Source organism: Syzygium oleosum, unplaced genomic scaffold (genome assembly GCF_021117445.2).
Source record: "Syzygium oleosum isolate NSW1041296 unplaced genomic scaffold, Sole_v2.1 Sole_v2.02, whole genome shotgun sequence".
Taxonomy (NCBI): Eukaryota; Viridiplantae; Streptophyta; class Magnoliopsida; order Myrtales; family Myrtaceae; genus Syzygium; species Syzygium oleosum.
The window spans coordinates 21,717,614-21,740,488 of NW_026607486.1; the positions used below are offsets into that span (position 1 = coordinate 21,717,614).

The following is a 22,875-nucleotide window of genomic DNA, read 5'->3' on the forward strand; positions in this document are numbered from 1 at the left end:
AACCTTTTTCATAAGCTGAAAATAACAAGTATAGCTTAGAGGAAAACCGACATCTTCTTTTGATAAGAAGAAAATCACTTTCTTTGAATCACCAAGCAAATGAAAACTCATTATTTTCCTTGAAAATGATTTTCATAAAAAATATTTTCCTCAATCATGAAATTTTCGACAAAAATAAACGCATCCTTAAAATGAATTTCTAAGTTTAGGAGATGGTCCGTTATCAGCGGCCAAAATGATTTCAAACAAATAGAACAGGGGTCATTCAAAAAATAACACCTCCCTCCTTAACACACTCATTAGCTTAAGAACGAAGCTCTGCCTCCCGGAGAGGCTCTCGGGTGTCCCAGCGGCTGTTGCCGCTTCTCCGGTCGGCAGCGGAGCTGGTGATTTTGCCGATCCACAACGATGAGAGCATCCTTCGCAGACGTGCCCATCTATCTCAAACAGCCGCAATTCCAAAACGAAAAAGAACACTTCCCTCCTTAGTGTAAGTTCCGCACGTGCAGAAAACAAGTGCAAAACACTCACAAGCAGCTATACGACGCAGGAGCTTCCACCACCAAAAATGATCAGACATCGTCCAAATATAAACTAGCGCACGAACGCAATACTCCGCATCTTCCATGGAAAACATTCTTCACGTACATGATTAGTCTACTTTGACATCATTTTTGTTTAGTTTTGATGCGGACATGGCAACAGTTTTCGAAAGATTCTTGCTTACATCTCTAGGCAATCCTTCACTAAATCATGTTTTGCATTGAACACATTTCCATATCTAGTGCTCAAAGTCGCCAAACAATAAAGAATTTCCCTTCACGGACTTGACTGAATAAATCAGTACATACTGGGAACATCTGGTTTTCGGATACAAAGAAATTGATCTAAACGCATATTATCACCATTCCCTGAGTTTCTACACTCCTCATATAAAAAAAAAAGGTACATCGGGTTTTGCTAAACTTCCCTAAATCATCAATTCAGATTATCAAAGCCAACAGGCACAGACAAGGAGAAAAGCTCAATAGTACAATTTGAAACTCACTTTGTACAACCGCAAAAACCCCGTTCCAGAGGGAAAAAAATTGGTTTGGGATAATTTGTTACAAAAGGCTTGCTTCTCTTACTCCGTTATTCCGGAACCTGCATTTTCCACATCAATTGCTCCCATACCTGTATCTTCCTCTTCTTCACTATCTTCATCTCCACTAACCTCCTCGTTGTCCCGGTGCAACTGAAGCATGTGCTCAGCAAGTAATTTGTCATCCCGTTCACTCACCTGTTCAGATACATGCTTATTACAGTCTCAAAGAAGTGATTTTCAAGTGTTGCAGAAATGCTAAAGCAGATGAATATCTCGTTGAAGCGTGCAAGAGAAGGAAATTTGCAGGATCGCATCAAGTTCAGGATGCATAAAACGCGCACGAGATAATGTCACTAGTAAATAGAAGAAACTGCTCACCGCTCTAGGGGCCTCCTTCACAACGAGTTTCCCCTTTTGCTTCTCAATAGCTTCACTGCAGGCTGCAATAGCTTTATTAAGAATTGCCAATCCTTGCTCCTGCCAAATGCAGTACAAAAGCAGCCGAGGTTTCATGAGCTGACATACCACCAAAAACTTACCAATACATGATGACTTTCTCTCTCGACGGACATTAACATGTTCAAACAGTCTTAAGTAGAAGTTTCTTTAAAGAACAATTCAGAGCTTCTCAGAATAATCATGCCAGTGATGAGGAAAAATACGCATCCAAAAACTAACATTGGCATCTAAGAGCATTGATCCCAAAAAATTAGATCCCACAAAAATAGATCAAAGATCAACAAAGGAGTAATTTTACGTTGCAGCTTTTTGGACAAAACTTGCCATGAAAAAAAAAAATATATATATATATAAAAGAAGCCACGACGAAAAATTCATAGGAAATTTTAAATGATCAGATTAATAACAAGTTGGCAAAACCATATCCTTCTAAGGCCGATAAAATTAGGACAGGAACCTATCATCATAAAGCTTAGGTCAGACTCAACAGACTTCCACATAGTGGCTAGCTACAGAAGTGATAATACTCGAAAAGGTGGAAAGAAATGTTGATGACAATAACTAAATATGGACAAACGAAACCCAACACCCAACTCCCCACTGCAAGAGTTACCAAAGGCTTACAGTCTCAAAAATAGTTTATATTTGCCTCCAAAGAGACAAAAACTAGTAATGAAAATTAGAGAAAAGAAGTATGCACAGAGGGCACTTCTAGAAGCCCATAAAAGAACCAAAGTGAAAATGACGACTTTACAAGAAAAGGTCAAGTGAAGCACCGACCTTGTCCAGAGTCTGAGTAGTGAGGACATAAAGTGGAGGTGCAACCAGTTTGATTTTCACAGGACAATCATCGTTTCCAGCAGCTTCAGCTTTCCTCATAGCATCCTGCAGAATCAATTGTTAAACAATTAAACTAGAAGGGTAATGAGAGAATACCTTATAGATAAAATCACTACTCTCTTGAACAGATGTACTCTAGACAGAGTGAACATAACCAAAAACTAAGTAGAAAAACAAAGTAGGGACCTTAATGTGAAGAACACCATCAAGCTGGAAACATTTCATTTCAATATCAGCTCGTATCTTCAATGGTTGTGGGGTCATTCTTCTCCTAATATTCTTTACCAAAGAATCTTTCACTTCCTCCGACACAGCAGGGACCACTTTTGTCGCCTACATACCAATTAAAGCTGAATTGAGTAATAGGCTACAAGGACAGCTCACAATCAGTATGTCGTTGCGAAGTCTACCTCTTGTCCATTGGGACCAACTTCTTTGATCTCACGGGTTAGTGAATCAAGAACTGAATCGGGATCTGTCACAATTATCTTAAATGCCTGCACAAAGATATAGTTAGTAAACTCAAGACCCCAGGGCACCTGTACCACAGAACTCAAGAGCAAACCCCATAAATGGCCGAACAACTCACCTCAAACGCATGTCCGTATTTCCTGTACAGAGGCCAGCCAATACTGACGTACAGTTCCTGTGAAAGATCATTGCAATTCCCCTCTATCATCACGGACAACAAATAAGGCGAAAAAAAAGTCCCAAACTAAAGTTTCCAGCATGTGAGACTTTCATTTCTAATAAGCAATTCCCTGAAAGCAGCAGCAATTCAAATAACTTCTCTCCAATGAGTAACTCACAACCCTCAAACTTTTTACTACCAAGAACCTAACCGCCAAGCGTGGAGACATGGACTTGCTCTACCAGGAGGAACACTGCTGTTCTCTCAATCAGCAAGCAAGACCAATGGCAGAATACGATTCCTAAAACAATCTTCAGCAGAAATGCTTCGTCGGAACGACATCAGCAACATCCACGAGTTTCTCAAATTCACTTCAGAAACTCAAATCTCTGCCTCCAAGACCAGAGACTCTTTACCACAATTCACGAGGAAAAAAGAAGAAAAAACCAGCAATCGTACTCCGGCAACTCGCAGGGTAAGCATCCGAACAAACTTTCCTAACCATACCGACAAATCAAACCATCAAGCGATAACAACGAACGCAGCAGAAATTGGGCGAAACATAATCGACTAAGAACAAGAACTCCAATCCAATAACAACACACGCCCCAAATTGAATCACGCGTTCCACGCATATCAAAGCGCACAAAACTCCGACAGGTTTAACCAACCACGCACCTCCAGATCAATGCCCAGGGTCTCCGCCACGTGGCGCATGATGGAGTGGACGAGCTTGCTCTTGTTGTACCGCTCCTCGCACGCCTGGATGTCCTCCTCGGACACCCTCCGCTTGCTCAGGTCGATGTATCCCTTCTCCTTGTCGACCCGGAGCACCATGACGGGCTCGATCCGGCCGACCTTGATGAGGCTGCTGACGGAGCGGATCCGGCGGCGGGAGAGCTCGGAGAAGAGGATCATCCCCTCGATGTTGTTGTACTCGAGGAGGGAGACGTAGGCACCCATGTCGGCGATGTTCTTCACCTGGATCATCACCGCCATGTCCACCTCCGGGTACTTGGCCTCGTACATGCGGCACTCGAGGTTCGGGGCGTGGGACGCCATTGGAGGGGGCAGGGACTGTGGAGGAGGCTCTCTTCTTCTAGGGTTTTGGGAGTTCGGGAGAGAGCGTGCGGGGTGCGCCGAAGAGGACGATGGGGGGGCTGAACAAAACGATGGATGGGATGGCTTTGGGTGGAATTGTCATGTCGTCGCGGTTCGGGCCGCCGGGCGAAATGACCCCGGGCGAGCTATTCGGGTTTATACCCGCGTCCGATTGAGGGAGTGGGCTGCAGGCCCGTATCGCATGGTCCAGGCCCGTTTGGCGTCGTTTCTGGCTTTTTGGGCCGAAAATAGAGATTAAGAAAGGCCCACTCGATTGGATGGGCCAATGGCAGTGCGCGCGCAGTATCATGATTCGGGGGTCTTGTCGACGAATTGCACATTTAAATGTTGGGATAAGTATGCTGAAAATTCTAAAAGTTGTCACGAAAGTGCAATTTAGTTTTAAATTTTCAAAAAGTATAATCTAGTCCTAAAAGTTATCACGAAAGTGCAATGGAGTTCTAAAACTTTTAAAAAGTGCGATCAAGTCCTAAAACTTATCACGAAAGTGCTATTGAGTATTAAAACTTTGAAAAGTGTAATCAACGGAACGACTTGATTGAACCAATTTGACATATTTTAGGATCTGTTTGCACTTTTTCAAAGTTTTAGGATTCAATTGCACTTTCATGATAAGTTTTATGATTTAATTGCACATTTTGAAAGTTTTAAAACTCAATTACACTTTCATGACAAGTTTTAAGACTTCCAATATACTTATCCCTTTAATGTTAAGAGTTAAGTAAAAAGTTCATGTTTCCAAATATTAATAAATTACGAACATATTATATAATATACATGTGTCGATATTTAGGTATTATGAAAGTCTTGACTGTTTTGTCCAAAAGTGATTTCAGTTGAATTTTCTACTTCGGATTCTTGAAATTAAGGAAGTAAATTGGGTGGGCTCAGTCCGACGTTTAAGAAACTTTGGATTACCAATTGAAATAGGAATATAAGATCGAGAGACTAACGTAGAACGATTCGTGTTTTCTATTGATTTATAGCCAAAATTGGAGCAACGTTTGATCATACTTTTTGAATGTAGAAAATAAGAGGAATATCAAGAAAGCGACCCGACCCGAAATCAATTGCACCAGCACCTTTCTCTATCTCAATTATTCATATCATGGGGGGGCATGACGTCCACCAAGAAGCGCTTTCTCTACTTAGTTCCAAAGCAAAGCGAAAAAGAAGAATGGCCACTGTAATCACACCAACATCGAAAGCAAAGCAAGGCAAAGCAAAGCAACGATTAAGTAAAGAAAGCCAATGCTGACAAACTTCAAGAAACCAACACCTGGAAAATAAAAAAAAGCCACCTTAAACTCCTCGCTCGCTCACACGCTACTAGCGCTACCTTCGCTTTAGTTCGCTCTCCGTCTCTCTAGACCCTTCCCTTGCGTTCATGGCGACCTTGGCAGCGGAGGCGGCGAGCTGGCCGGACGCCTTAGCCCTCGCGAGCGCGATCGTGTCGTCGGCCGGGGACGTCCTCGCCCACCGGAGGAACTGCAAGCAGCTCGCCGGGCACGCGGAACTGGTACGAGCCTGGCTGGAGAAGGTGAGCGGTACCGACCTGGAGAGGGTGCCGGAGATCCGAGAGGGTCTGGGGGAACTGGCGGAGGCTCTGAGAGAAGCGCTCGAGTTGGTGGAGAGTTGCAGAGGGAAGAGCTGTATCTACATGGTGGCCACCGGCTGGAACGCCGTGTACGAGTTCCGTCGCGTGCAGGCGGAGATCGATCGGCGGGTGGAGATCCCTACGTTGACTTCGTTGGTGCATGAGTTTCGCATGGAGGTAATTAACGGGAGAACTCTCTCCCTATCCCTATCTTGTCGTGCTACTTGAGCTACTCAAAACTTGACTCGAAGACCACTCAATATTTAATCATCTTAGACTTATCAAGACGAAAACATGAACAAATGATACTATTTCTTTCGAAATTCTACATGTTCTAACTTACCCGCTCGACCTTATTATCAAGTCGATTAAGTCGAACTCGAGCTTATTGAACACATAGTCCAGTCGGGTTAGTATTCGAGAAGTCGAGCTCGAGTCAAATATTCAGCCTTACAAATTTGAGTCTAGCCCGAGATCCGACGTTAAAGAATGTTTGTTGAGCTTGATTAGACAGATGATTATGGATCTACTAAATATCCATGTCATTTGTTGACGAGATTTAGATATCTTTTATATATTTATATGCTCTGTTCTCGTTTGTAAATTTAAATTTTCAGGTTGGATTTTTTTAACATAATCCGTCCACAGATACATCTTCTCTTGTTTTGCCACTTCCACCGAATTTGCTGTCGGCGCTGTTGAGACGAAAAGTTGAAGAAGTGCGACTAAATAAGAATAAGACAATAAATCATTAAAGTCAGCACGTTTATTAGTTAAATAATACTTTTTGCGGCCAATAATTCTTCCTTACTTTAAGATTAAAATAAAGCTGGCGCACTTCATAGATGGGACTCGTCGCCTTTTCATTTTGTGAAAGATACATCACAAGAAATAATTGTTATTAGCAATATGATCAAGTAATGACGCAATCTGTTACTTCATCGCATCATGTAAAGTTCACAAAAAGGCGCTCAATGCGATTAAGCAAAGTTCTCATCTTTCTTATTACGCTCTGATCCTTCCTTGGGATTTCTCGTTCCAGCATTTGGAGCAAGCCTTGCGAGCCATCAGAGACGATCGCAGAGAGTACACGCTGGACGAGCTGGACATCGAAGCTCAGAACGCGATCCTGAAACCCAATCGGACCAAGAGAGATGCGGACATACTGGAGAAGTTCCTGTATCGAGCGTACCCCGACCTGCGATTCGACGAAGCTCTTCAAGAGGAGCGAGAGAAGCTGCACGTTGAGTTGCAGTGGCTGCGATCGAGGAATGACCCGAAGCAGTGTCGGGTGATCGAGCATCTCATCGGGGTCGCCGAGAACGCAACCAATGGGTTGCCGAGCAAGAGGGTCACGAAGCTGCTAGTGAATGAACCGGCATTCGTCATATCGGGGTAAGTATTAATAAGTCTAAACTGAATGCTCTTAGATTGGCTTCAATTCGATTTAGCAGGATCGGTTTGTGTAGTAGCTGGTGGGATTCTTTTCATGTGGCCAGGTATATAAACAATGTAAAGTCCATCACGGAGAGCTTTCAAGATCAAGGCCAAGATGACTGGCAGGCTGATCTTTTTGGTTGCTGCATGGAGCCCTGCTTGAGTGAGTCTTTGCTTACATAAACACTTCGAAGTGCTCTTTAAACGGACAAGTAATTGAATTATTCCAACAAAATCAAGCCAATCATGCACATGTCTTGTGTAAAGAAGAACGCAAAATCTGCGTAATTTGGATACAATGATTGGTTTTATCGGTCCCATTTACCATAAACGTGTTTACCAAGTCATTAGTTCCAATATAGCAGCAGAAGTATAGATTAATCGATGACTCGAGAAATTACCTGATGAATTGGCTGACTGTACAGTGGTTTAGCTTATGATTAACATCATTATCTTTGATTAATCTCCATGAAGAAATGTTGTTAGCTCTAATAGGAGGTTATCAGCTTACCTGTAGAGGGCACGTTCTTTGTAACAGGCTTCAAGACCTGCCTATATCCTTGTGGAATGTTTGCAAAGATCGCAAACGCAGTGTCCAGAGGAGAAATATGTAAGTCCTCATGCCAAAAATGATAGTCCATATGAGAGAGTGAGAAGGAGAGCGCGAGAGAGCATGCGTGCGTGCATGCATGCATGAGCTAATTCGTCTTGAATCCAATGGCCAGCTCGTGAAGCTGCCGCAAACAATGTTTTTGCATTCTCTCTCGTCGGCAGTTGCTGCTGCTACACTTGCTGCGTGAGAAGGAGGCTGAGAGAGCTTTTCAACATTCAGGTGCTTTCCTTTCTAATTGGTAGTTGACATTATGTTTCCTCGAATGATTTTGAAATTCATTAGAAAGAAGAAAGAAAATCTCACCGAACTCATGGTTTGCTGTGTAGGGAAGCTTATGTGATGACTTCCTAACGCACCTGATGTGTTGCTGCTGCGCAATGGTTCAAGAGTGGCGAGAGCTTGAACTAAGAGGCTTCGAGGGTACGTGTGTTTCCAGATGTAGCCTCCTCGTCGGCCAGTCTTGCTACTTATTTACCGCAAATTCATTCTTTACAGGGTGCCAGGGGAGAAAAATGATTCCTCCACCTTACCAATTCATGAAGCCTTAAACCGGTCAACTGGTGACTGATAGTATCAGTACTTCATTTTGTTTTACAATGCTACATAGTTTAGTGCAGAGAGAGAGAGAGAGAGAGAGAGAGAGAGAGTTTGTATGAATATGTTCTGTCCTTACACAGATTAGTTTCTTTGCATGCTTGATTAATAGAAACTCGATATACATTAGTTACTGCAGGATCAGCAGATCAAAGAAAAGAAGAAAGAACAGAAATTTATCTAAACAAGTCTGCTAAGCAGCCGGATAGAAACCTCTTACAGCTCATGAAATTGTCCAAACCTGAACATATCAAGTTCTTTAAGAACTTCTCAATAGATACAGTCACACTATCAGAGATGACCGAATTTGGAAAAGAAAAAAGGAGTTAGATAATAGTCGAAATTACTTGAATCATCACGCACGGCGAGAAAGCACCGGCGTCCGATTTACAAATGAGTAAATCATGACTCAAGTACTCTTCAGCTTGTTGAAAGAGGCACTATGGGCTATGGTTAAATGCACAGTTTGGAAGGTGCCTCCTAACCTGGAAATTAAACTGAAGGGAGTGTCAGCAGCTAAAAAGAAAGAACTTCCATCACCACGTTGGAAAAAGCGAAACTACAACTCATTTCCGTGGGAACCTGGCTCATTGATTCCCGACGGAAAAAGCCAATGGTACAACGCTGACAACTTACTATTCCCAGAACTCAGCTCCACCTGATCGGCCTTCACATTACATAATGCATCATAATCATGCTTCAAATGGGGAGCTGCGATCTTTTCCTGAGAAAAAATAATACTTCCATGAAATATGAGCGAATATTCTATCTCAGGGAGAAACTTCAAACCATGAATAGTACCTTGAAAACTTCAAACGGACAAGAATCAGCACCACCACAACCCTATAGAAGGAGGCAAATAATTGAGACAATCTTACTTATATGAATACAAAATAAGCCGCACAGTGAACTCCAATATGCTGAAAAGAGAAATATGACATTTATAATGAACGCAATAATGACAATCTGGCTTACTGTCTCATTTGTCTAAAATGAGGAGTCAATGAAAATTATGCCATGAACACAGACAAAAACAAGAAAAAAAAATTGAGCGAGGAGTTCAATGTTTATGATTGACAACATACCGGCATGGGAGTGGGATGTTCATTGTGTAATACTTGCACGTAGTACTTGTTTGAGAGATTAGCAGGACAGCTATAAAGTACCAGCATATTATTCCCACTGAAAGGTGCCACAATGCTCCCCATCCAATTTCTGTTATGAGGAGGTTTTGGAGGGAGCGGCAAGGGTTGCTCTCTCTGGATTTGCTGAAACTCTAAATTATCAAGATACAAAACCATTAAGAATAGTGACCACAAACCAGAAGAAGATGTAGGACAGTGCTAAACAAATTCAGCCTCGTGACATGCTTTGAAAGAAATTTAGTACAGATAACTCTTGGCCAAAAAACTAGAGATGATTTGCTCTTACTACAACCAAATAAAAAAGTTGAAAGGAGCTTACCAGATCCTTCAAGGAAAAGGCCTAGGAGACAGGAAAAAGGAACCACAGTTTCGGCATGCGCAAATCGAAGTCTAGCTTTCTCATAACTTCCTGGAGGATGCTTTTCTAGAGAGAGAAAAACACAAGAAGTTAAATTAGGACTAGGAACAAGTAAAGCCGGAAAGAGATAACAAGGCAAATCCACAATGAAGAAATTACAGTGACAAGAGGGAGATCGTAATTGCATGCAGTTGATAACCTATCCAGCCATGATGAAGAAACTACAGTTCAGTGCAGATGCCACTACTGGAGATAGGTCACAGTCTATTAACTGCCCCGTTAAGGGCTACGTTAAATATTCTAGATTAACTAAGAAAACATTAACTGCCCTGAAAGTGACACATGCAACGAAGAGATTGATCTGTTTACATACGGTTCCTTTCTACATTCTATGCATGAACAAAAATCTGTCAGTCTTTTGACACTGAAGTTGGTAACACCAAACAAAGTCTAATAGTGCAGGGGACCCTTGCCCAGATCCAGGAGTTCCAAAGGTTTTCTAGAATGGAGAAGTCAATATCCAATAAGAGACTCACTCAATTACCCAAATGTAGAGAGAAACTGACCAGCAGGATCCTCCTGATTATTGAAAACCCAGATTTTACGAATCGAGAATAAACAGATAAAAGGAAAACTGAATTGTGAAGTTTGATTTTTGAGAGTACTACATACTACATAGCAAGCCTAGGAACTGGGTTTATTTTTTAATTATCTAAAGGCACATACTGTCGACAATTCATGTGGAAAAGGTTAAGCTTATTTACTGACACACTTCCATTGTAAAATGATACAGAAAGGTCAAACAAGATGAGACTTGAAACATCTGCGTCACCTTCATTCGCCTGAATAGCTTCCTCCATGGATTGAACAACATCTTTCAGCAACGGTACGCCCATTCTGTAGTTCAGTGCTTTACCATATCCTTTCAGTATAAACACCTCCAAGTCATCGGTCCACTCCAGCAAAGCCATCTTACCAAACGAAGTACCAAGCAAAGTAAAGCATAAAATCGTCAGAGAAGAAAAGCTCCTCAAACTTCAAAAAATACTTAAGTTTGACAAATAAAGCATTCAATTTGTGACTGACACCACTAAAGTCATGGTTCCATAAACCTTAGACATTCACAAAAATCCACTACATGAATGATTAATTATTCAACATCAAGAACCTAATATTAAGCATGTTACCAAAATAGATGTTCAATATAAACAAAAACCAACAGTTCAACAAACTAAAAGTTGTGACCAGAGTTCAGAGTAGGCACCCACAAGATACCATCATTACTAAACCAAACTGCACGGAGATTGGTAAATAATAGGTCCAGGGGAAAGAAACAGTAGAAAGCGATTTACCTCATCAGGGTTGAAAAGAGCACATGCTTGATTAGTTATATCCAACAATGATGCCTCCTGCAAAGGGAGAAATGAAGAAAAATAGCCACACGGTCAGCTCTAAATGGAGAAAGAATAACCAGTCTTGAATTCAGCACAAGTTAAGCAGTTCTGTCAAGGGGAAAACAATCAAAAGGAGGATCAGATATTGTCACCTGTTTGCAGAGAAACCAGAGAGAAGATGTATCCTGCCTTGTAAAATTCAACTTATAGCGACTTGCTATGGCCCCAGTAATTTCGTCCAAAATGGGTTCCTTAAGCTTATCAACAGCAGGCTCCTGCTTTTTTCTAAAATTCTGCACCACAAATCAGAATGCCTTTATTTCGTTAATGTTTCTGTCCCATGAGTTCAAGAGTTATGCAGCAAACATGGGCACTCGATATTCTGTTACAATTTTTTTTTTGAAATGCTGTAATAAGAGCCTTGAACATTAGGCTTTGTGCAAACAGATATATTCCAGCTCTTAAATTAAAAGGTACTATAGACTCACATGAAAATACCTTGTAATTTTCACAACAATCATGAAATCTGAGCAATATATCACTTGCACGGCTTTCACTGGTGACAGCAAAAGCCCGATGCTTCCCCGGTCCAAGAGTTCCCTTTCCACTAAATAGCCCCATTCCAAAGGCCACAGCACTTGCTGCTGCCCTAGGGACCTAGTCTCATTGAAAAGGAGAATAATTAGGACAACTTCACAGAGGACAGAAAGAGAGATTCATTCCCAGACAATATGACCTCGCTGAATGCAATTCAGAATTCACGTTGATTTGTCAAAAGTTGTCAACAGATACTGAAGCTTAAGAGAGAACCACAGACCAATTTAAATTATCCAACTTTTTTTGCTTACCTGTGTTGCTTTCAGCGTATACATATCAGGGTGGTAGTCTTGACTAAACAATTCAGGAAATCTTTCACGGATCCTGATTCCAAGATCATACAACTCATCTTCTCCTTTGCTAATTAACTCTCCACCTTTCACTTTCCCTTTCCAAGGAGATGTCCATCCCCGCAACCAAGCAGGAACAATCTGCGCTAAATTCTTTTCTTCAGCATCTTTTACGAGTTCCTGTATGTGAGAAGCCAAATTTTCCAACTCTCTCATCCGTTTCTTTGTTGGAGAGCGAGTTCCATGCCTAGCCTACATATGCAAGACCAGGTGTTAGAAACACAAATGATGAGGATATTATAGCTCGCATATTTAGAAACAACCCGCAGCAACTGAAAGTACCAACACAACTACTGCTGATAACGCATGCAAGCCAGAGAATCACAAAGAAATCTTAACGTGTTGAACCTTGTGCCTGGGGGACCATCACCATGCTATCCAAAGGTTGACTTTGCAACCTTATCAACCTCGCAGTTTTTATAAGTCAAGTTGGGGAAATTTAAGATAGCTGATACCACAGGATACAAATTCCAGCAAGCAGGCAGTGCACATAATTAATCTACTGCATGCAATAAGGCAGGACCAAGTTGAGATAGCAAAAAACCAGCAAACTCCACAAACTTTACAGAGAAGCCTCTAAGTGTTACTCCCTAACGGGTCACCTAGACCAGTCATCAGTACTAAGAGTTCGATGAAGAACGATAAGATGGTCAGTCTAGTAATTAAATGTCAATCACTAATGCAACCATATATACAAAAAAATAATTAAGAACATAGAAAACAGAGATTACCACAAGATTTAAGTGAATAGGAGTACATCCATCGGGTACGCTCGACGGCACGTAGGCGTTGTTCGCGACATCTTTCCCCGCACCATACCTGACATCAGAACATAAAACAAGATGGGCAAACCCAGAAGACCGCGATCTGATTTCAGAAGAACTAATCGCATGCTTATGGGGGTTTGGGAGAGAATCAGCTAAAATGCACGAGAAAAGCTGAAGTCATCCCAGCGACTTCCTCATGGTTCCTTCGATGGAAAGCAAACTTTAAACAGTTCCGCTGAAGCGGAAATGCGAAGTGGGGATCGATTCGATTGTTCTGTACTTGTCGCCGACCAAAACGAGGGGGAGAGCATAGAACTCGTGTCCATTGGGGAAAACCATCAAACAGTTAAGAGGTTCAGATCAAGGACGAGGAGGAGTTACCTGGTCACAGTAGAGAGATGTTTCCGCACATCAAAAGCTTCTTCGGCCGCAGAACCAGCGCCGACGATCGCAGAAAGCATCAACAGAAGAGCAACCGCCGCCATATCCCTCGCCATTCCCATCTCCTTCTTCCTCTCTTTCGAAGGTTCACGTGAGAGAAGAACTCCGAAGAAGATCAAAGGGAATTTCTCTTTCTCTTCTCTCTATCTCTCTCCGGGCGTGAATATGTCGGGTCGGGCCGGTCCTGTTTTTATGCAAGCCCGACGCGAATGATTCGAACCGGTACCGGTACAGATCGACTCGGTACGGCAGGATCGGGTTGGTTCGGTGCAGAGTCCGAGTCCGAGTCAGAAAGCCATTTATATGTATATTTTTTACAAATACTTGTATTTTGTGTATTTATTTAATTTGAGCTTAATTGTAAGTGTATATTGCATATTGAAATATGGATTATCAGTGGAACTCGTATTAACATTGTCCACTTAAAATTACAATTAAGATTTTCATGATCAAAGTCTGCATTATATCAGGCGAATCAACTGCATTTAATTTTACATTAGTTATATAGTGCAATAAATTGACTACTCAACAGTTAAAGTGATATCTCTCCTATTATAATTTATATATATGCATGTAAGGAATCGCCCCCACGTTTCGTTAAATAGCAATTCTCACGATGAATTTCGTATTGCATAAAAAATAATAATATGCAAGGATGACAATTCGTATGTTATCTACAAATAAATTATCTTAGTTGCAAATTTATGAACAAATATTTATATTTAGGGTTGTAAATAGGTTTGCACGTTAAGGGTGCGAATGATAATCATTCTGTTTCTTATTTTTTTATTTTTTTGTTCCTGGAATTAGGTTTGAAACAAAAATTCGTTTGGTAAAATAATTTCATTTTTTTTATTTCTGGGACAAATTTTGGCCAAAAAATAGATTTGGAACAGAAATGAGAAGTTAAAATGTTTTACTTTTATATTTTTGGAACAGGAACAGAAATAACAAATCTCTTTTATTGCTCACCCTTGCCACCCACTTGCCAGCCGTCCGTCGCCCGCCGCCGCCACCGCCGTCGCCACCGCTCATCGATCGGTGGGAACATAAATTTTGTGTCTAATTTCTATTTCGGAAACAGAAATTTTGTGTCGTTATCAAATACTGTTTTTTGCTCAGGAACTCATCATGAAAAGAAAAATAGATTTTTCTATTTCTAGCCAGAAATAAATTCAGGGAAGAGAAATGTTGTCATTCGCGCCTTAAATATGCAAATAATTGATTTATCATTGGTCGTTTAAGCAATTATCATTGATTTGATAGATATAATAGATCTAGATATAAATAAATTATAGTTTTAAAATACAGCTCTCTTTTATATTCGGGGTTTTTGGTTGCTATGGATCTTTTTAACTTTTAGTTAATTTGCAATTTTTTGTGATTCATTGCTTAAATAACAAAAAAATTGAGATAGACTTGGAAAATTAACAAAAAAAACTCCATGGGGCGGCGGCACATCCCTCGTCCTCTCCCGGCCCATTGCCAATCCCTATTCAGGGTTATATTGTGGACCATAACATTTCTCGAAAGCACGTTTTGGATTGATTTTACGTATTTCTTTCGACTTAATTCTACTATCAGTGCTCACTAACTTTGACCTTTCTTTTGATTCAAAACGCTCGAAACACTCACAATACGGGAATAGTGCCAAAAAAGTCCTAAACCTTTTGCATTAGTGCCAATTAAGAGTGTTAGAACCGAACCGAAAAACCGAACCGAGATACGAACCGAACCGAACCGAAAATTTCGTGTATTTCGGTTCGGTTTCGGTTTCGGTTCGGATCATCAAAATTAACCATTTTTTTTTCAATTCGGTTTATTTCAGTTTGGTTCGGATCAGTTCGGATCGAACCGAACTGAAATAAACACTCTTCCTCTCGCTGAGACCATCCTCATTCCTCACGGTCCTCCACACTCTTCCTCCCGCCGCCGTCCCTGCTCTTCTTCTTCTTCCTCCCCATCGACTTGCCGCCCCCGCCCTCGCCGCCACCCCCGTCGCCGCCACCGCTGTTGCCGGTGACAACACTCATCTCTCTCGAACCCTAAACGCGGAAAACCCCCCAAATCATCAAACCCCACGAGGAGGCCCAGGAACCCCACCGCCCCCACTCCAATTCGGAACCGCGAGGATCACAACCGCCGGCCCTCGAGAGCGTCGAGCTTGTCGCCGCTGGCGCGGGGCACTCGGAGCGTCGCGCAACCGACCACAGAGCAGTGAACCCAACCGAACCGAACCGTGTACGTCGACCATTGTAAGGGCGTCAATGGCCTCGAGAAGGTTGTCCTCCGAGAAGTCTGTGGCTGTTCCGCCGAGGTATCCGATCGATTCGCCCCCCACCCCCCTCCACCCCATCGCTCGCGTCTCTGTGAACTCTCATTGTTTCCAGGAGTGGGGTTTTGGGTCGTTCTCCGTTTCTACTCGCGTTTTTTTCCCGTCGGAATCTTGTTTTTTGCGTTCTTGAGCTCTGGGAGCGCGGTGGAGTTTCGGGAGGTGGTCAGATCGAGCGCAATGGGCGTTGGATTTGGAGGCTTCAGATGTGGATTGGTCGGTTGGACGGGCCGATTCGTGTGTTCTCTCTCCATTTCTCGCAGATTGCGCGCGGTCGGGCCGTTCTTCTGTATGCATTTTCTCACTTGAGAGGCGCGGAGAAGGTGTTTGTCGAAATGGCCGAGAGGGACGTCATTTCATGGAATACTGTTATTAGAGTCTTTTCGGTGAATGGTTTGTATGAGGAGGCGTTTGTGTTTTTCAACAACATGAATTCGAGGTCTGGTATGAGGCCTAATACGCTGAGCGTTATTAGTGTTTTGCCGGTATGCGCCGGGCTCGAGGATGAAGTCATGGCGTCTCAGATTTATGCTTACACAGTTAAGGTTGGGTTGGTTACAAATGTGACTGTTGGGAACGCGTTGGTGGATGCATATGCAAAGTGTGGGAATGCAGTGGCTTCGAGGCATTTCTTTGACGAGATGGTTGAGAAGAATGTAGTTTCGTGGAATATGATCATTTGCAATGTAGATGCTTTTGATCATAGATGTTTTTTATTAGATTTATTGCTTTATTATAATCGTGGCTTTCATACTTCATTTCCTCTGAGATTGCAAATGATTCAATAGATGTCTCTTAGTTCCAATAATGTTGGATAATGTTCCAATAATGTTTATAGTGTGGTAGAGAGACTTCAGCTGTGGAGAAAACCATCTAAAATTATCATAAATACATTTTATTATCAAGAACTAGTAATTAAATATTAAACATCTTTTAATGTGAAATTATCATGCCAATTCATGCATATTATCAAAATTTTCCTGGTTTCTTTCTTCTTCTTCTTCTTCTTAAATTAACTATGCATAGATCAAACTAAGTATACATAATCTACTAAAGCCATTATCTTTTTCTACAACGTGATGAAATTTCTAGAGCTTTCTTAATTTTTTATCATAAAAAATTATCATAAAATTATCATAAATACATATTATTATCAAAAAATTATCATGAATTTTTTTTTATAAAAACAGAAAACCGAGCCATGAATAAAAAAGCAAAAAAAAAAAAAAAAGAAGAAGAAACCGAAAACCAAACCGAACCAAATCGGCTTATCGGTTCGGTTCCAATTCGGTTCGGTTCCTATTTGGTTCGGTTCAAGGAGGAACCCTTAACGGTTCGGTTCGGTTCGATTTTTCAAGAAAACGAAACCGAACCGAACCGTTTACACCCCTAGTGCCAATTTAGTCCTAAATCTTTTTTTGGTGCCAATTCAGTCATAAACCTTTTGCATTGGTGCCAATTTAGTCATAAACCTTTTTTTGGTGCCAATTAAATCCTAAACCTTTTGTTTTTGTGTCAATTTTGACCGGAATTTGCTAACGTGGACGCCTGCCTGCCGGCGGCCGGTCACCGGCGCCGACTTGGACAACTTTAATATTATTTTAATATTTTTTTGAATATTTATTTTTTTTCCTTTTTTTAATTTTTTTTTCCACTTTTTTTTGGCCCCCCCCCTCCTTCCTCTGGCCAGTCGCCAGTCCGGCGACCGGCCAGAGGCCGGCGAGCTCGACCTCGCCGGCCACTGGCGAGGGCGGCGGCCTCGCCCGGTGAGGGCGAGCCTCACCTTGGTCGGGCGAGGCTCGACCTCGCCGATCCGGCGAGGTCGGACCTCGCCCGACCATGGCAAGGCTCGAGCCTCGCCGGAGGCCTGCGGCGAGGTCGCTGGGCGGGCTCGACCTCGCCAGATCAGGCGAGGTCGGGCCTCGCCCGACCATGGTGAGGCTCGCCCTCGCCGCGGCCTCCGGCGAGGGCTCGAACCTCGCCATGGTCGGGCGAGGCCCGAACTCGCCGGATCTGGCGAGGTCGAGCCTCGCCCGACCATGGCGAGGCTCGCCCTCGCCGGGCGAGGCCGTCGCTCTCGCCAGTGGCCGGCAAGGTCGAGCTTGCCGGCCTCTGGCCGGTCGCCGAACCGGCGACCGGCCAGAGGAAGGAGGGGGGGCAAAAAAAAAGTGGAAAAAAAAAGAAAAAAAAGGAAAAAAAATAAAAATTCAAAGTAATATTAAAGTTGTCCACGTCGGCGCCGGTGACCGGCCAACAGGCGTCCACGTCAGCAAATTCCGGTCAAAATTGATCGGAAGGACTAAATTGGCACAAAAACAAAAAGGTTTAGGACTGAATTGGCACCAATTTAAAAGGTTTAGGACTTAATTGGCACCAAAAAAAGGTTTAGGACTAAATTGGCACAAAAGGTTTAGGACTGAATTGGCACCAAAAAAAGGTTTAGAACTAAATTGGCACTAATACAAAAAGTTTAGGACTTTTTTGGCACTTTTCCCCTCACAATACCAACTCTTGACACGTACATTCGGATATAATTTCTTCGTGATATTGTAAAATTTGAATAATATCTCATACATCGACAAGGTAAAAAGAAGTCGAGAGAGAAACCAAAAGTGCAAACCATTGAAAATTTCCAAACTCATCCTTGTCCTAACATTTTGACTTTTTTGTCAGATGAAATCAAAGAAACACGAGCTAGAGGAGAGACTTCCCTCTCCAGACTCACCTCGACAATTACATGAAGCGAGTGAACCTATAGCCATTGGATGCGGTGGATCTCGCGTGAAAATAACGATCCGATAACTACCATCAATTCATCGTATGATTAAGGAACAGCCGGTGCGAAGAAGCAAGTCCAGGGGAGGAACATCACCGTGCATGCAATGTGAAGTAAGTCGAGGGATCTCTCTCTATAAGAAGAAGATACCTTGTCAAGGAAACAGCCACTAGGCGCAAATTCGTTACTCGCCGCTACTTTGAATCCGAAAACAAGCGTTAAAGAAATGTCGATTCGGTTCGCCGTTCCTACCTCTAATATTTACAAAAACAGACTTTTCCGCAACAGTCAAAGCCACACCCACATGGATAAGCAACGCTAGCATCGACACCTTGTCAGTACAGCGATCCCCATAACCCTTTGAGAAGAAGCGAGATGCCCGACCTTCTCATCATGCCGCGACTTCTCGATGGAGTAGCATTTGATCAAAGTGCCAGACTCCTAGAACAGATGAAAGAAAGAATCAAGAATATAACACAAGAAATAAAACTTGACAAGGAAGACAATTCGCGTGTAAGGTGTAAACTTGCTAGGATTATGAACTGTTAAAAAGTTTGCTGTCGGATTCTTACCGTGCCCTTTGCCCACTCTTCTCAGCTGGGCTACATATTCAGATATCTTCTTAATGCTTTCCACCTGGAAAAAAAAATAAAGACAAAAGTGAATACATCATATTGAAACTATTATACAAGATCCAATATCATCTTTTACATGCATGTAGAACAGCAAACATATTCATGGAAATCTCTTCAGTCTTCACCTGCTCGGCCAAGAATCTGCTCTCGATGAAATCCATCAACTGCACATCATGGTTCTGCTCAGCAACCTGAGATTGAAGGTTTCGCAGCAGGAGTTATATTCAAAATCCTGAAGAATGAAGAGAATGTGAATGATGGAGCCAGTGAAACTCGTCAAAGATGTATGCCTATGGAAGTTCCTTTAGGTTTCGCAGCATGAGTTAAATTCAAAATCCTGAACAATGAAGAGAATGTGAATGATGGAGCCAGTGAAACTCGTCAAAGTTATATGCCTACATCATCGGGAATTTAAGGTTTAAATTATCTGCTGCATATGAAAGGTCATTCCCTCAGAGGACATGAATCCAAATCCATCCCATCTGAATTGAAGTAGACTAGTCTAATAATGGAAAACGACATCACATGCGTCATCATCCTATAAGCAGAGAGAAAAAAAAGCATAGATGCTCACTTTTTGCAAGCTCAGAAGCTTTTCAGTTGTCAGCTTTTCCAAACATAATGCAAGCTCCATAGCTGGATCAAGAAATTCAAGAAATTAAATTCCCGCAAGGGCCATTGGTAACAGAAAGAGGTAAAAGAAGAACGGAAGGCATGTCTGCTTGGGATAAAAAGAATGTGCCAATACGGAACAACTTGCAAGTTTAAATGAAGTTCCTCATGTAAACTTGAACGAAATGTACCGATTAGTACCAAAAAATAAACAGATCAAACATTAGATTCTGCCAACCCTATGTTGTTGAACAGCTCATCTGCAAGCCTGTCAAAGTCTAGCATCTATATAGGTATGCCTTCCCCAATTATTTGTCAAAAAATTTCTGACAGTCCATATACTCCTGGTGCATCATAAGCAGGAACAGCTTCAACGTCCCCCAAACACTATAATTTAATCTTCAATTTCAGCACTCAATAGTAAATTTAAGACGTATCTGAAGAACCAAATAAAGTAGGGATCTGATTGAGGCTATAGTGATAGTCACTGTCCCAATATATCCATGATGCTGATTTATATATGAGATAGCATGAATTTTCATTGGCCAGCCAAAGCTATAACTTAAAAAATCGTTTAGCATAAGTAATCTTCAAGAAAGAAATCTAACATTCACGTAGCACATGTAGCATAGTTAGTTTCCACAGAAAGCACTAAGTAAACTCCACACTGACTCAACATGAATGGCCATAACTAACAAGCAAGCCGCCAGACATTGAAAAGCCATAAACTTTATACAAATGATTTGGAGACTGCAAATGTATCACCATACACATGCACAGATTATGCTTTTGCAATTTTCAGATCATCAAGTCCATGCAGAAAAGCAGAAAAACCAACAGTAAAGAGCCACATCAGACGAATAATGTCATATAGAATTGAGAAGGTCACCATATAGTGCCTCTCCCTTATCCTCATGATCAAACTCCGAAAGCGGCATCACTATAGACCGCAGCTTCACCTTTCCACCCCTTTTGTTCTGCAGGCATAAATCCATTGAGCTATATCCTTCCATCACAACAGGCAAAAGTCCAAGCCAGTAGATGAACTAACAATGCATACCTGATACTCCATTAATATCTCTGCATGTTCCCTCTCTTCCTCGCTCGAATCCTTGAAGAATCTGTAAAAATAAAAACAGTGTGAAGATAAGGAAAAGGCACAGAAAAGCTGTCGAGTGACAAAGTGATGCAAGATTCGACAAAAGTTACTTTGCAAGACCCTTGAGCGCCACGTTATCTCTGTCGAAGTAGGCATACATGGCGTGATACACATATGAGACATTGTATTCCACACTGTCATTGATCAGGCACAGAAATTAGCGAGAATTCGAACAAGCATTGCAGAGAAATGAAACAAATCATACACATGACATCCAACAGCTAGAACGCATGCAATAATAACAGACTATTAAGGAGTACGTACAAGATAACAATCGGACCCATCTAAAGAACAAGAACAAGAACAACAGCGAAGCCAATCCAAGCATACAAAGAAACAGATAGCCAAACGAACCCATTATCAGGGGAAAAAAGGAACCCATGAAGTCAAACACTTACTTGATTTGCTCGTTAACTGCCGACTCGCACTGGTCACAGTACTTCTGGCGAGCGAGCGAGAGATGCGGAGAAGTGGGTACGAGATCGAGCTCCCTCTTGACCTCTTCAAAGGGCTCGAACACCACGCCGCTCAACTGCCGGTTGCTCGCTCCTTTCGACGCGCAGACCACAAGAAACCGCTCGTTCCCTCCGCGCGGGAATCGTACCGTCGAGGGTCTCGCCGAACAGGGCAAGAACGGCGAGGGAACAGGGGAAAGGAGGCGAAACAGGGCGCAGTCGTCCCCGCTCTTGAAGAGAGACAGAGCCCGAGTAGCCTGGAGCGACATCGGATCAAGAACGAACAACGGACGAAGACTCTATCGAAAGAAAACGATTGAAATGGATGTGGAGAGAGAGAGGGCGAGACAGTGAATTTGCCGTGAATTTGGGGTTCTCGGAAACAGAGCAGAATTGAAGGGGCAGAGATCGACAGAGAGTGACGCAGTGGAAAATTTCTGGAACGCCGAATGATGTGAGTTTTTATGTGGGACCAATGAGTGTCTTGTGTCGAGGAGGCCAAGCCCCCGGGAAGGATAAAGTCACCGGACGTAACGGACCCGATGGTGTGACGTGGAATGATAGAGCCGTTGGATGGGCTGCGGCCATGAATAGTGGGGGGACTGATGAGCGGTTGCGATCGCGCGCGGGGGATGCTCACGGTGGTGACAAAACGGCCGAGGGATGCTTATCTTAGCGGCTGATCATGAGAGATATCTTCCATCTGGACCCGTGGACCGATTCAGATAATCCGATAATTTCAGTTTTCCCCCACGTGTGGGAAAACGTGCGTGAATATATGAATGTTTGTTTGGAATAAAAGGATTTATTGTTTTTGCTTATCACTTTCTTTTATTTAAAAAGTAAAGATCTTTAAAGTTTTCAATTACTTATATGTCAATTTCTTTGTATTTTGAAAATTTCAGGTACTTTGAATCAGAATCATTTTGACCAAAAACAAAATAGAGTCATTAGATTTTTCAAAAGTAAAAAGTTCATAAAAATTTGACATGCATGAAATAAATGTATGGATTGCGAAATTGATTGTTTCGGAGTTACAAGAACGTCACGCACGACATATGTCATTTTCATTTATACTTATAGTTATAATTACGCATACGAAAGCATAATAACATTTTTGCAACATTCATTACAAGAAAATCGCACGAGTTTAATAATATACATGTCTTCAACTTTTTACAAACACTGTTATTTATAATCATGACAAAATATATAGTCCTAGGAAAGGTCAATGTCAGCTCACACCACTACACCCAAATTGGGGAAAGGTTAGGAATCACCCAACACTACCACACTGATATTAAGCAAACCACCATCCAACCTAGGGGTTGATGGCCTCCGACATTCTCTCGTCCCCTCCGTCGTCATCTCTAGGGGACCATCCTACAAAACTGAAAAATAAGAAATGAATTGAAACCCAGTAGATGAAATCTTCAAGTTTAAGGTAGAAGATCATCTTAGCACTCAACTCCGT

General features: G+C 42.1%; 4 protein-coding genes across 11 annotated transcripts; 1 reads left to right on the forward strand and 3 right to left on the reverse strand.

Annotated features, from left to right (window-relative positions):
* Positions 1-966: 966 nt before the first annotated feature.
* Positions 967-4,172, reverse strand: LOC115673243 (eukaryotic translation initiation factor 2 subunit alpha homolog). Its single transcript, XM_030595354.2, has 7 exons — positions 3,696-4,172; positions 2,976-3,032; positions 2,797-2,883; positions 2,573-2,719; positions 2,327-2,431; positions 1,466-1,564; positions 967-1,282 (listed from the first exon to the last, which is right to left on the reverse strand). The coding sequence occupies exons 1-7, from the start codon at positions 4,077-4,079 to the stop codon at positions 1,127-1,129; spliced, it is 1,035 nt and encodes a 344-aa protein (XP_030451214.1). The 5' UTR covers positions 4,080-4,172; the 3' UTR covers positions 967-1,126.
* A 1,062-nt stretch (positions 4,173-5,234) lies between these two features.
* Positions 5,235-8,423, forward strand: LOC115673223 (protein MID1-COMPLEMENTING ACTIVITY 1-like). 2 transcript variants are annotated; one of them, XM_030595325.2, is made up of 7 exons: positions 5,238-5,913; positions 6,779-7,131; positions 7,236-7,336; positions 7,712-7,783; positions 7,899-8,005; positions 8,113-8,206; positions 8,282-8,423. In XM_030595325.2, exons 1-7 carry the CDS (start codon positions 5,527-5,529, stop codon positions 8,332-8,334), a joined length of 1,167 nt encoding a protein of 388 aa, XP_030451185.1. In that variant the 5' UTR covers positions 5,238-5,526; the 3' UTR covers positions 8,335-8,423. The 2 variants fall into 2 exon arrangements, with proteins under 2 accessions (XP_030451184.1, XP_030451185.1); XM_030595324.2 differs by having other exon boundaries at positions 5,235-5,913; positions 8,113-8,334.
* A 10-nt stretch (positions 8,424-8,433) lies between these two features.
* Positions 8,434-13,609, reverse strand: LOC115673222 (uncharacterized). Of its 7 annotated transcripts, none has more exons than XM_056308510.1 (12): positions 13,373-13,602; positions 12,956-13,043; positions 12,126-12,416; positions 11,776-11,934; positions 11,430-11,570; positions 11,236-11,292; positions 10,716-10,854; positions 9,845-9,949; positions 9,466-9,656; positions 9,182-9,223; positions 9,017-9,104; positions 8,434-8,865 (listed from the first exon to the last, which is right to left on the reverse strand). In XM_056308510.1, the coding sequence occupies exons 1-12, from the start codon at positions 13,492-13,494 to the stop codon at positions 8,861-8,863; spliced, it is 1,428 nt and encodes a 475-aa protein (XP_056164485.1). In that variant the 5' UTR covers positions 13,495-13,602; the 3' UTR covers positions 8,434-8,860. The 7 variants fall into 7 exon arrangements, with proteins under 7 accessions (XP_056164485.1, XP_030451182.1, XP_056164487.1 ...); XM_030595322.2 differs by having other exon boundaries at positions 8,434-8,877; XM_056308512.1 differs by lacking the exon at positions 9,182-9,223 and having other exon boundaries at positions 13,373-13,604.
* Positions 13,610-18,678: 5,069 nt separating this feature from the next.
* Positions 18,679-21,867, reverse strand: LOC115672975 (ferritin-3, chloroplastic-like). Its single transcript, XM_030594980.2, has 8 exons — positions 21,345-21,867; positions 20,997-21,080; positions 20,848-20,908; positions 20,677-20,764; positions 19,750-19,811; positions 19,301-19,366; positions 19,113-19,176; positions 18,679-18,981 (listed from the first exon to the last, which is right to left on the reverse strand). Exons 1-8 carry the CDS (start codon positions 21,668-21,670, stop codon positions 18,932-18,934), a joined length of 801 nt encoding a protein of 266 aa, XP_030450840.1. The 5' UTR covers positions 21,671-21,867; the 3' UTR covers positions 18,679-18,931.
* Between the last annotated feature and the right edge of the window lie 1,008 nt (positions 21,868-22,875).

Coding starts and splice junctions, on each gene's coding strand:
- LOC115673243 (XM_030595354.2), bottom strand. CDS start 4,079: ATGGCGTCCCACGCCCCGAACCTCGAGTGCCGCATGTACGAGGCCAAG. Junction 3,033..3,695: donor CCCTGGGCATTGATCTGGAG/GTGCGTGGTTGG, acceptor GATCTTTCACAG/GAACTGTACGTCAGTATTGG. Junction 2,720..2,796: donor TTGGTCCCAATGGACAAGAG/GTAGACTTCGCA, acceptor ATTGGTATGTAG/GCGACAAAAGTGGTCCCTGC.
- LOC115673223 (XM_030595324.2), top strand. CDS start 5,527: ATGGCGACCTTGGCAGCGGAGGCGGCGAGCTGGCCGGACGCCTTAGCC. Junction 7,132..7,235: donor CCGGCATTCGTCATATCGGG/GTAAGTATTAAT, acceptor TCATGTGGCCAG/GTATATAAACAATGTAAAGT. Junction 7,784..7,898: donor AGTGTCCAGAGGAGAAATAT/GTAAGTCCTCAT, acceptor TCCAATGGCCAG/CTCGTGAAGCTGCCGCAAAC.
- LOC115673222 (XM_030595321.2), bottom strand. CDS start 13,494: ATGGGAATGGCGAGGGATATGGCGGCGGTTGCTCTTCTGTTGATGCTT. Junction 11,571..11,775: donor ATTGTTGTGAAAATTACAAG/GTATTTTCATGT, acceptor TTTGTGGTGCAG/AATTTTAGAAAAAAGCAGGA. Junction 10,855..11,235: donor CTCTTTTCAACCCTGATGAG/GTAAATCGCTTT, acceptor TCGTTTGGTAAG/ATGGCTTTGCTGGAGTGGAC.
- LOC115672975 (XM_030594980.2), bottom strand. CDS start 21,670: ATGTCGCTCCAGGCTACTCGGGCTCTGTCTCTCTTCAAGAGCGGGGAC. Junction 19,177..19,300: donor GCAGATTCTTGGCCGAGCAG/GTGAAGACTGAA, acceptor TTTTTTTTCCAG/GTGGAAAGCATTAAGAAGAT. Junction 18,982..19,112: donor AAGAGTGGGCAAAGGGCACG/GTAAGAATCCGA, acceptor CATCTGTTCTAG/GAGTCTGGCACTTTGATCAA.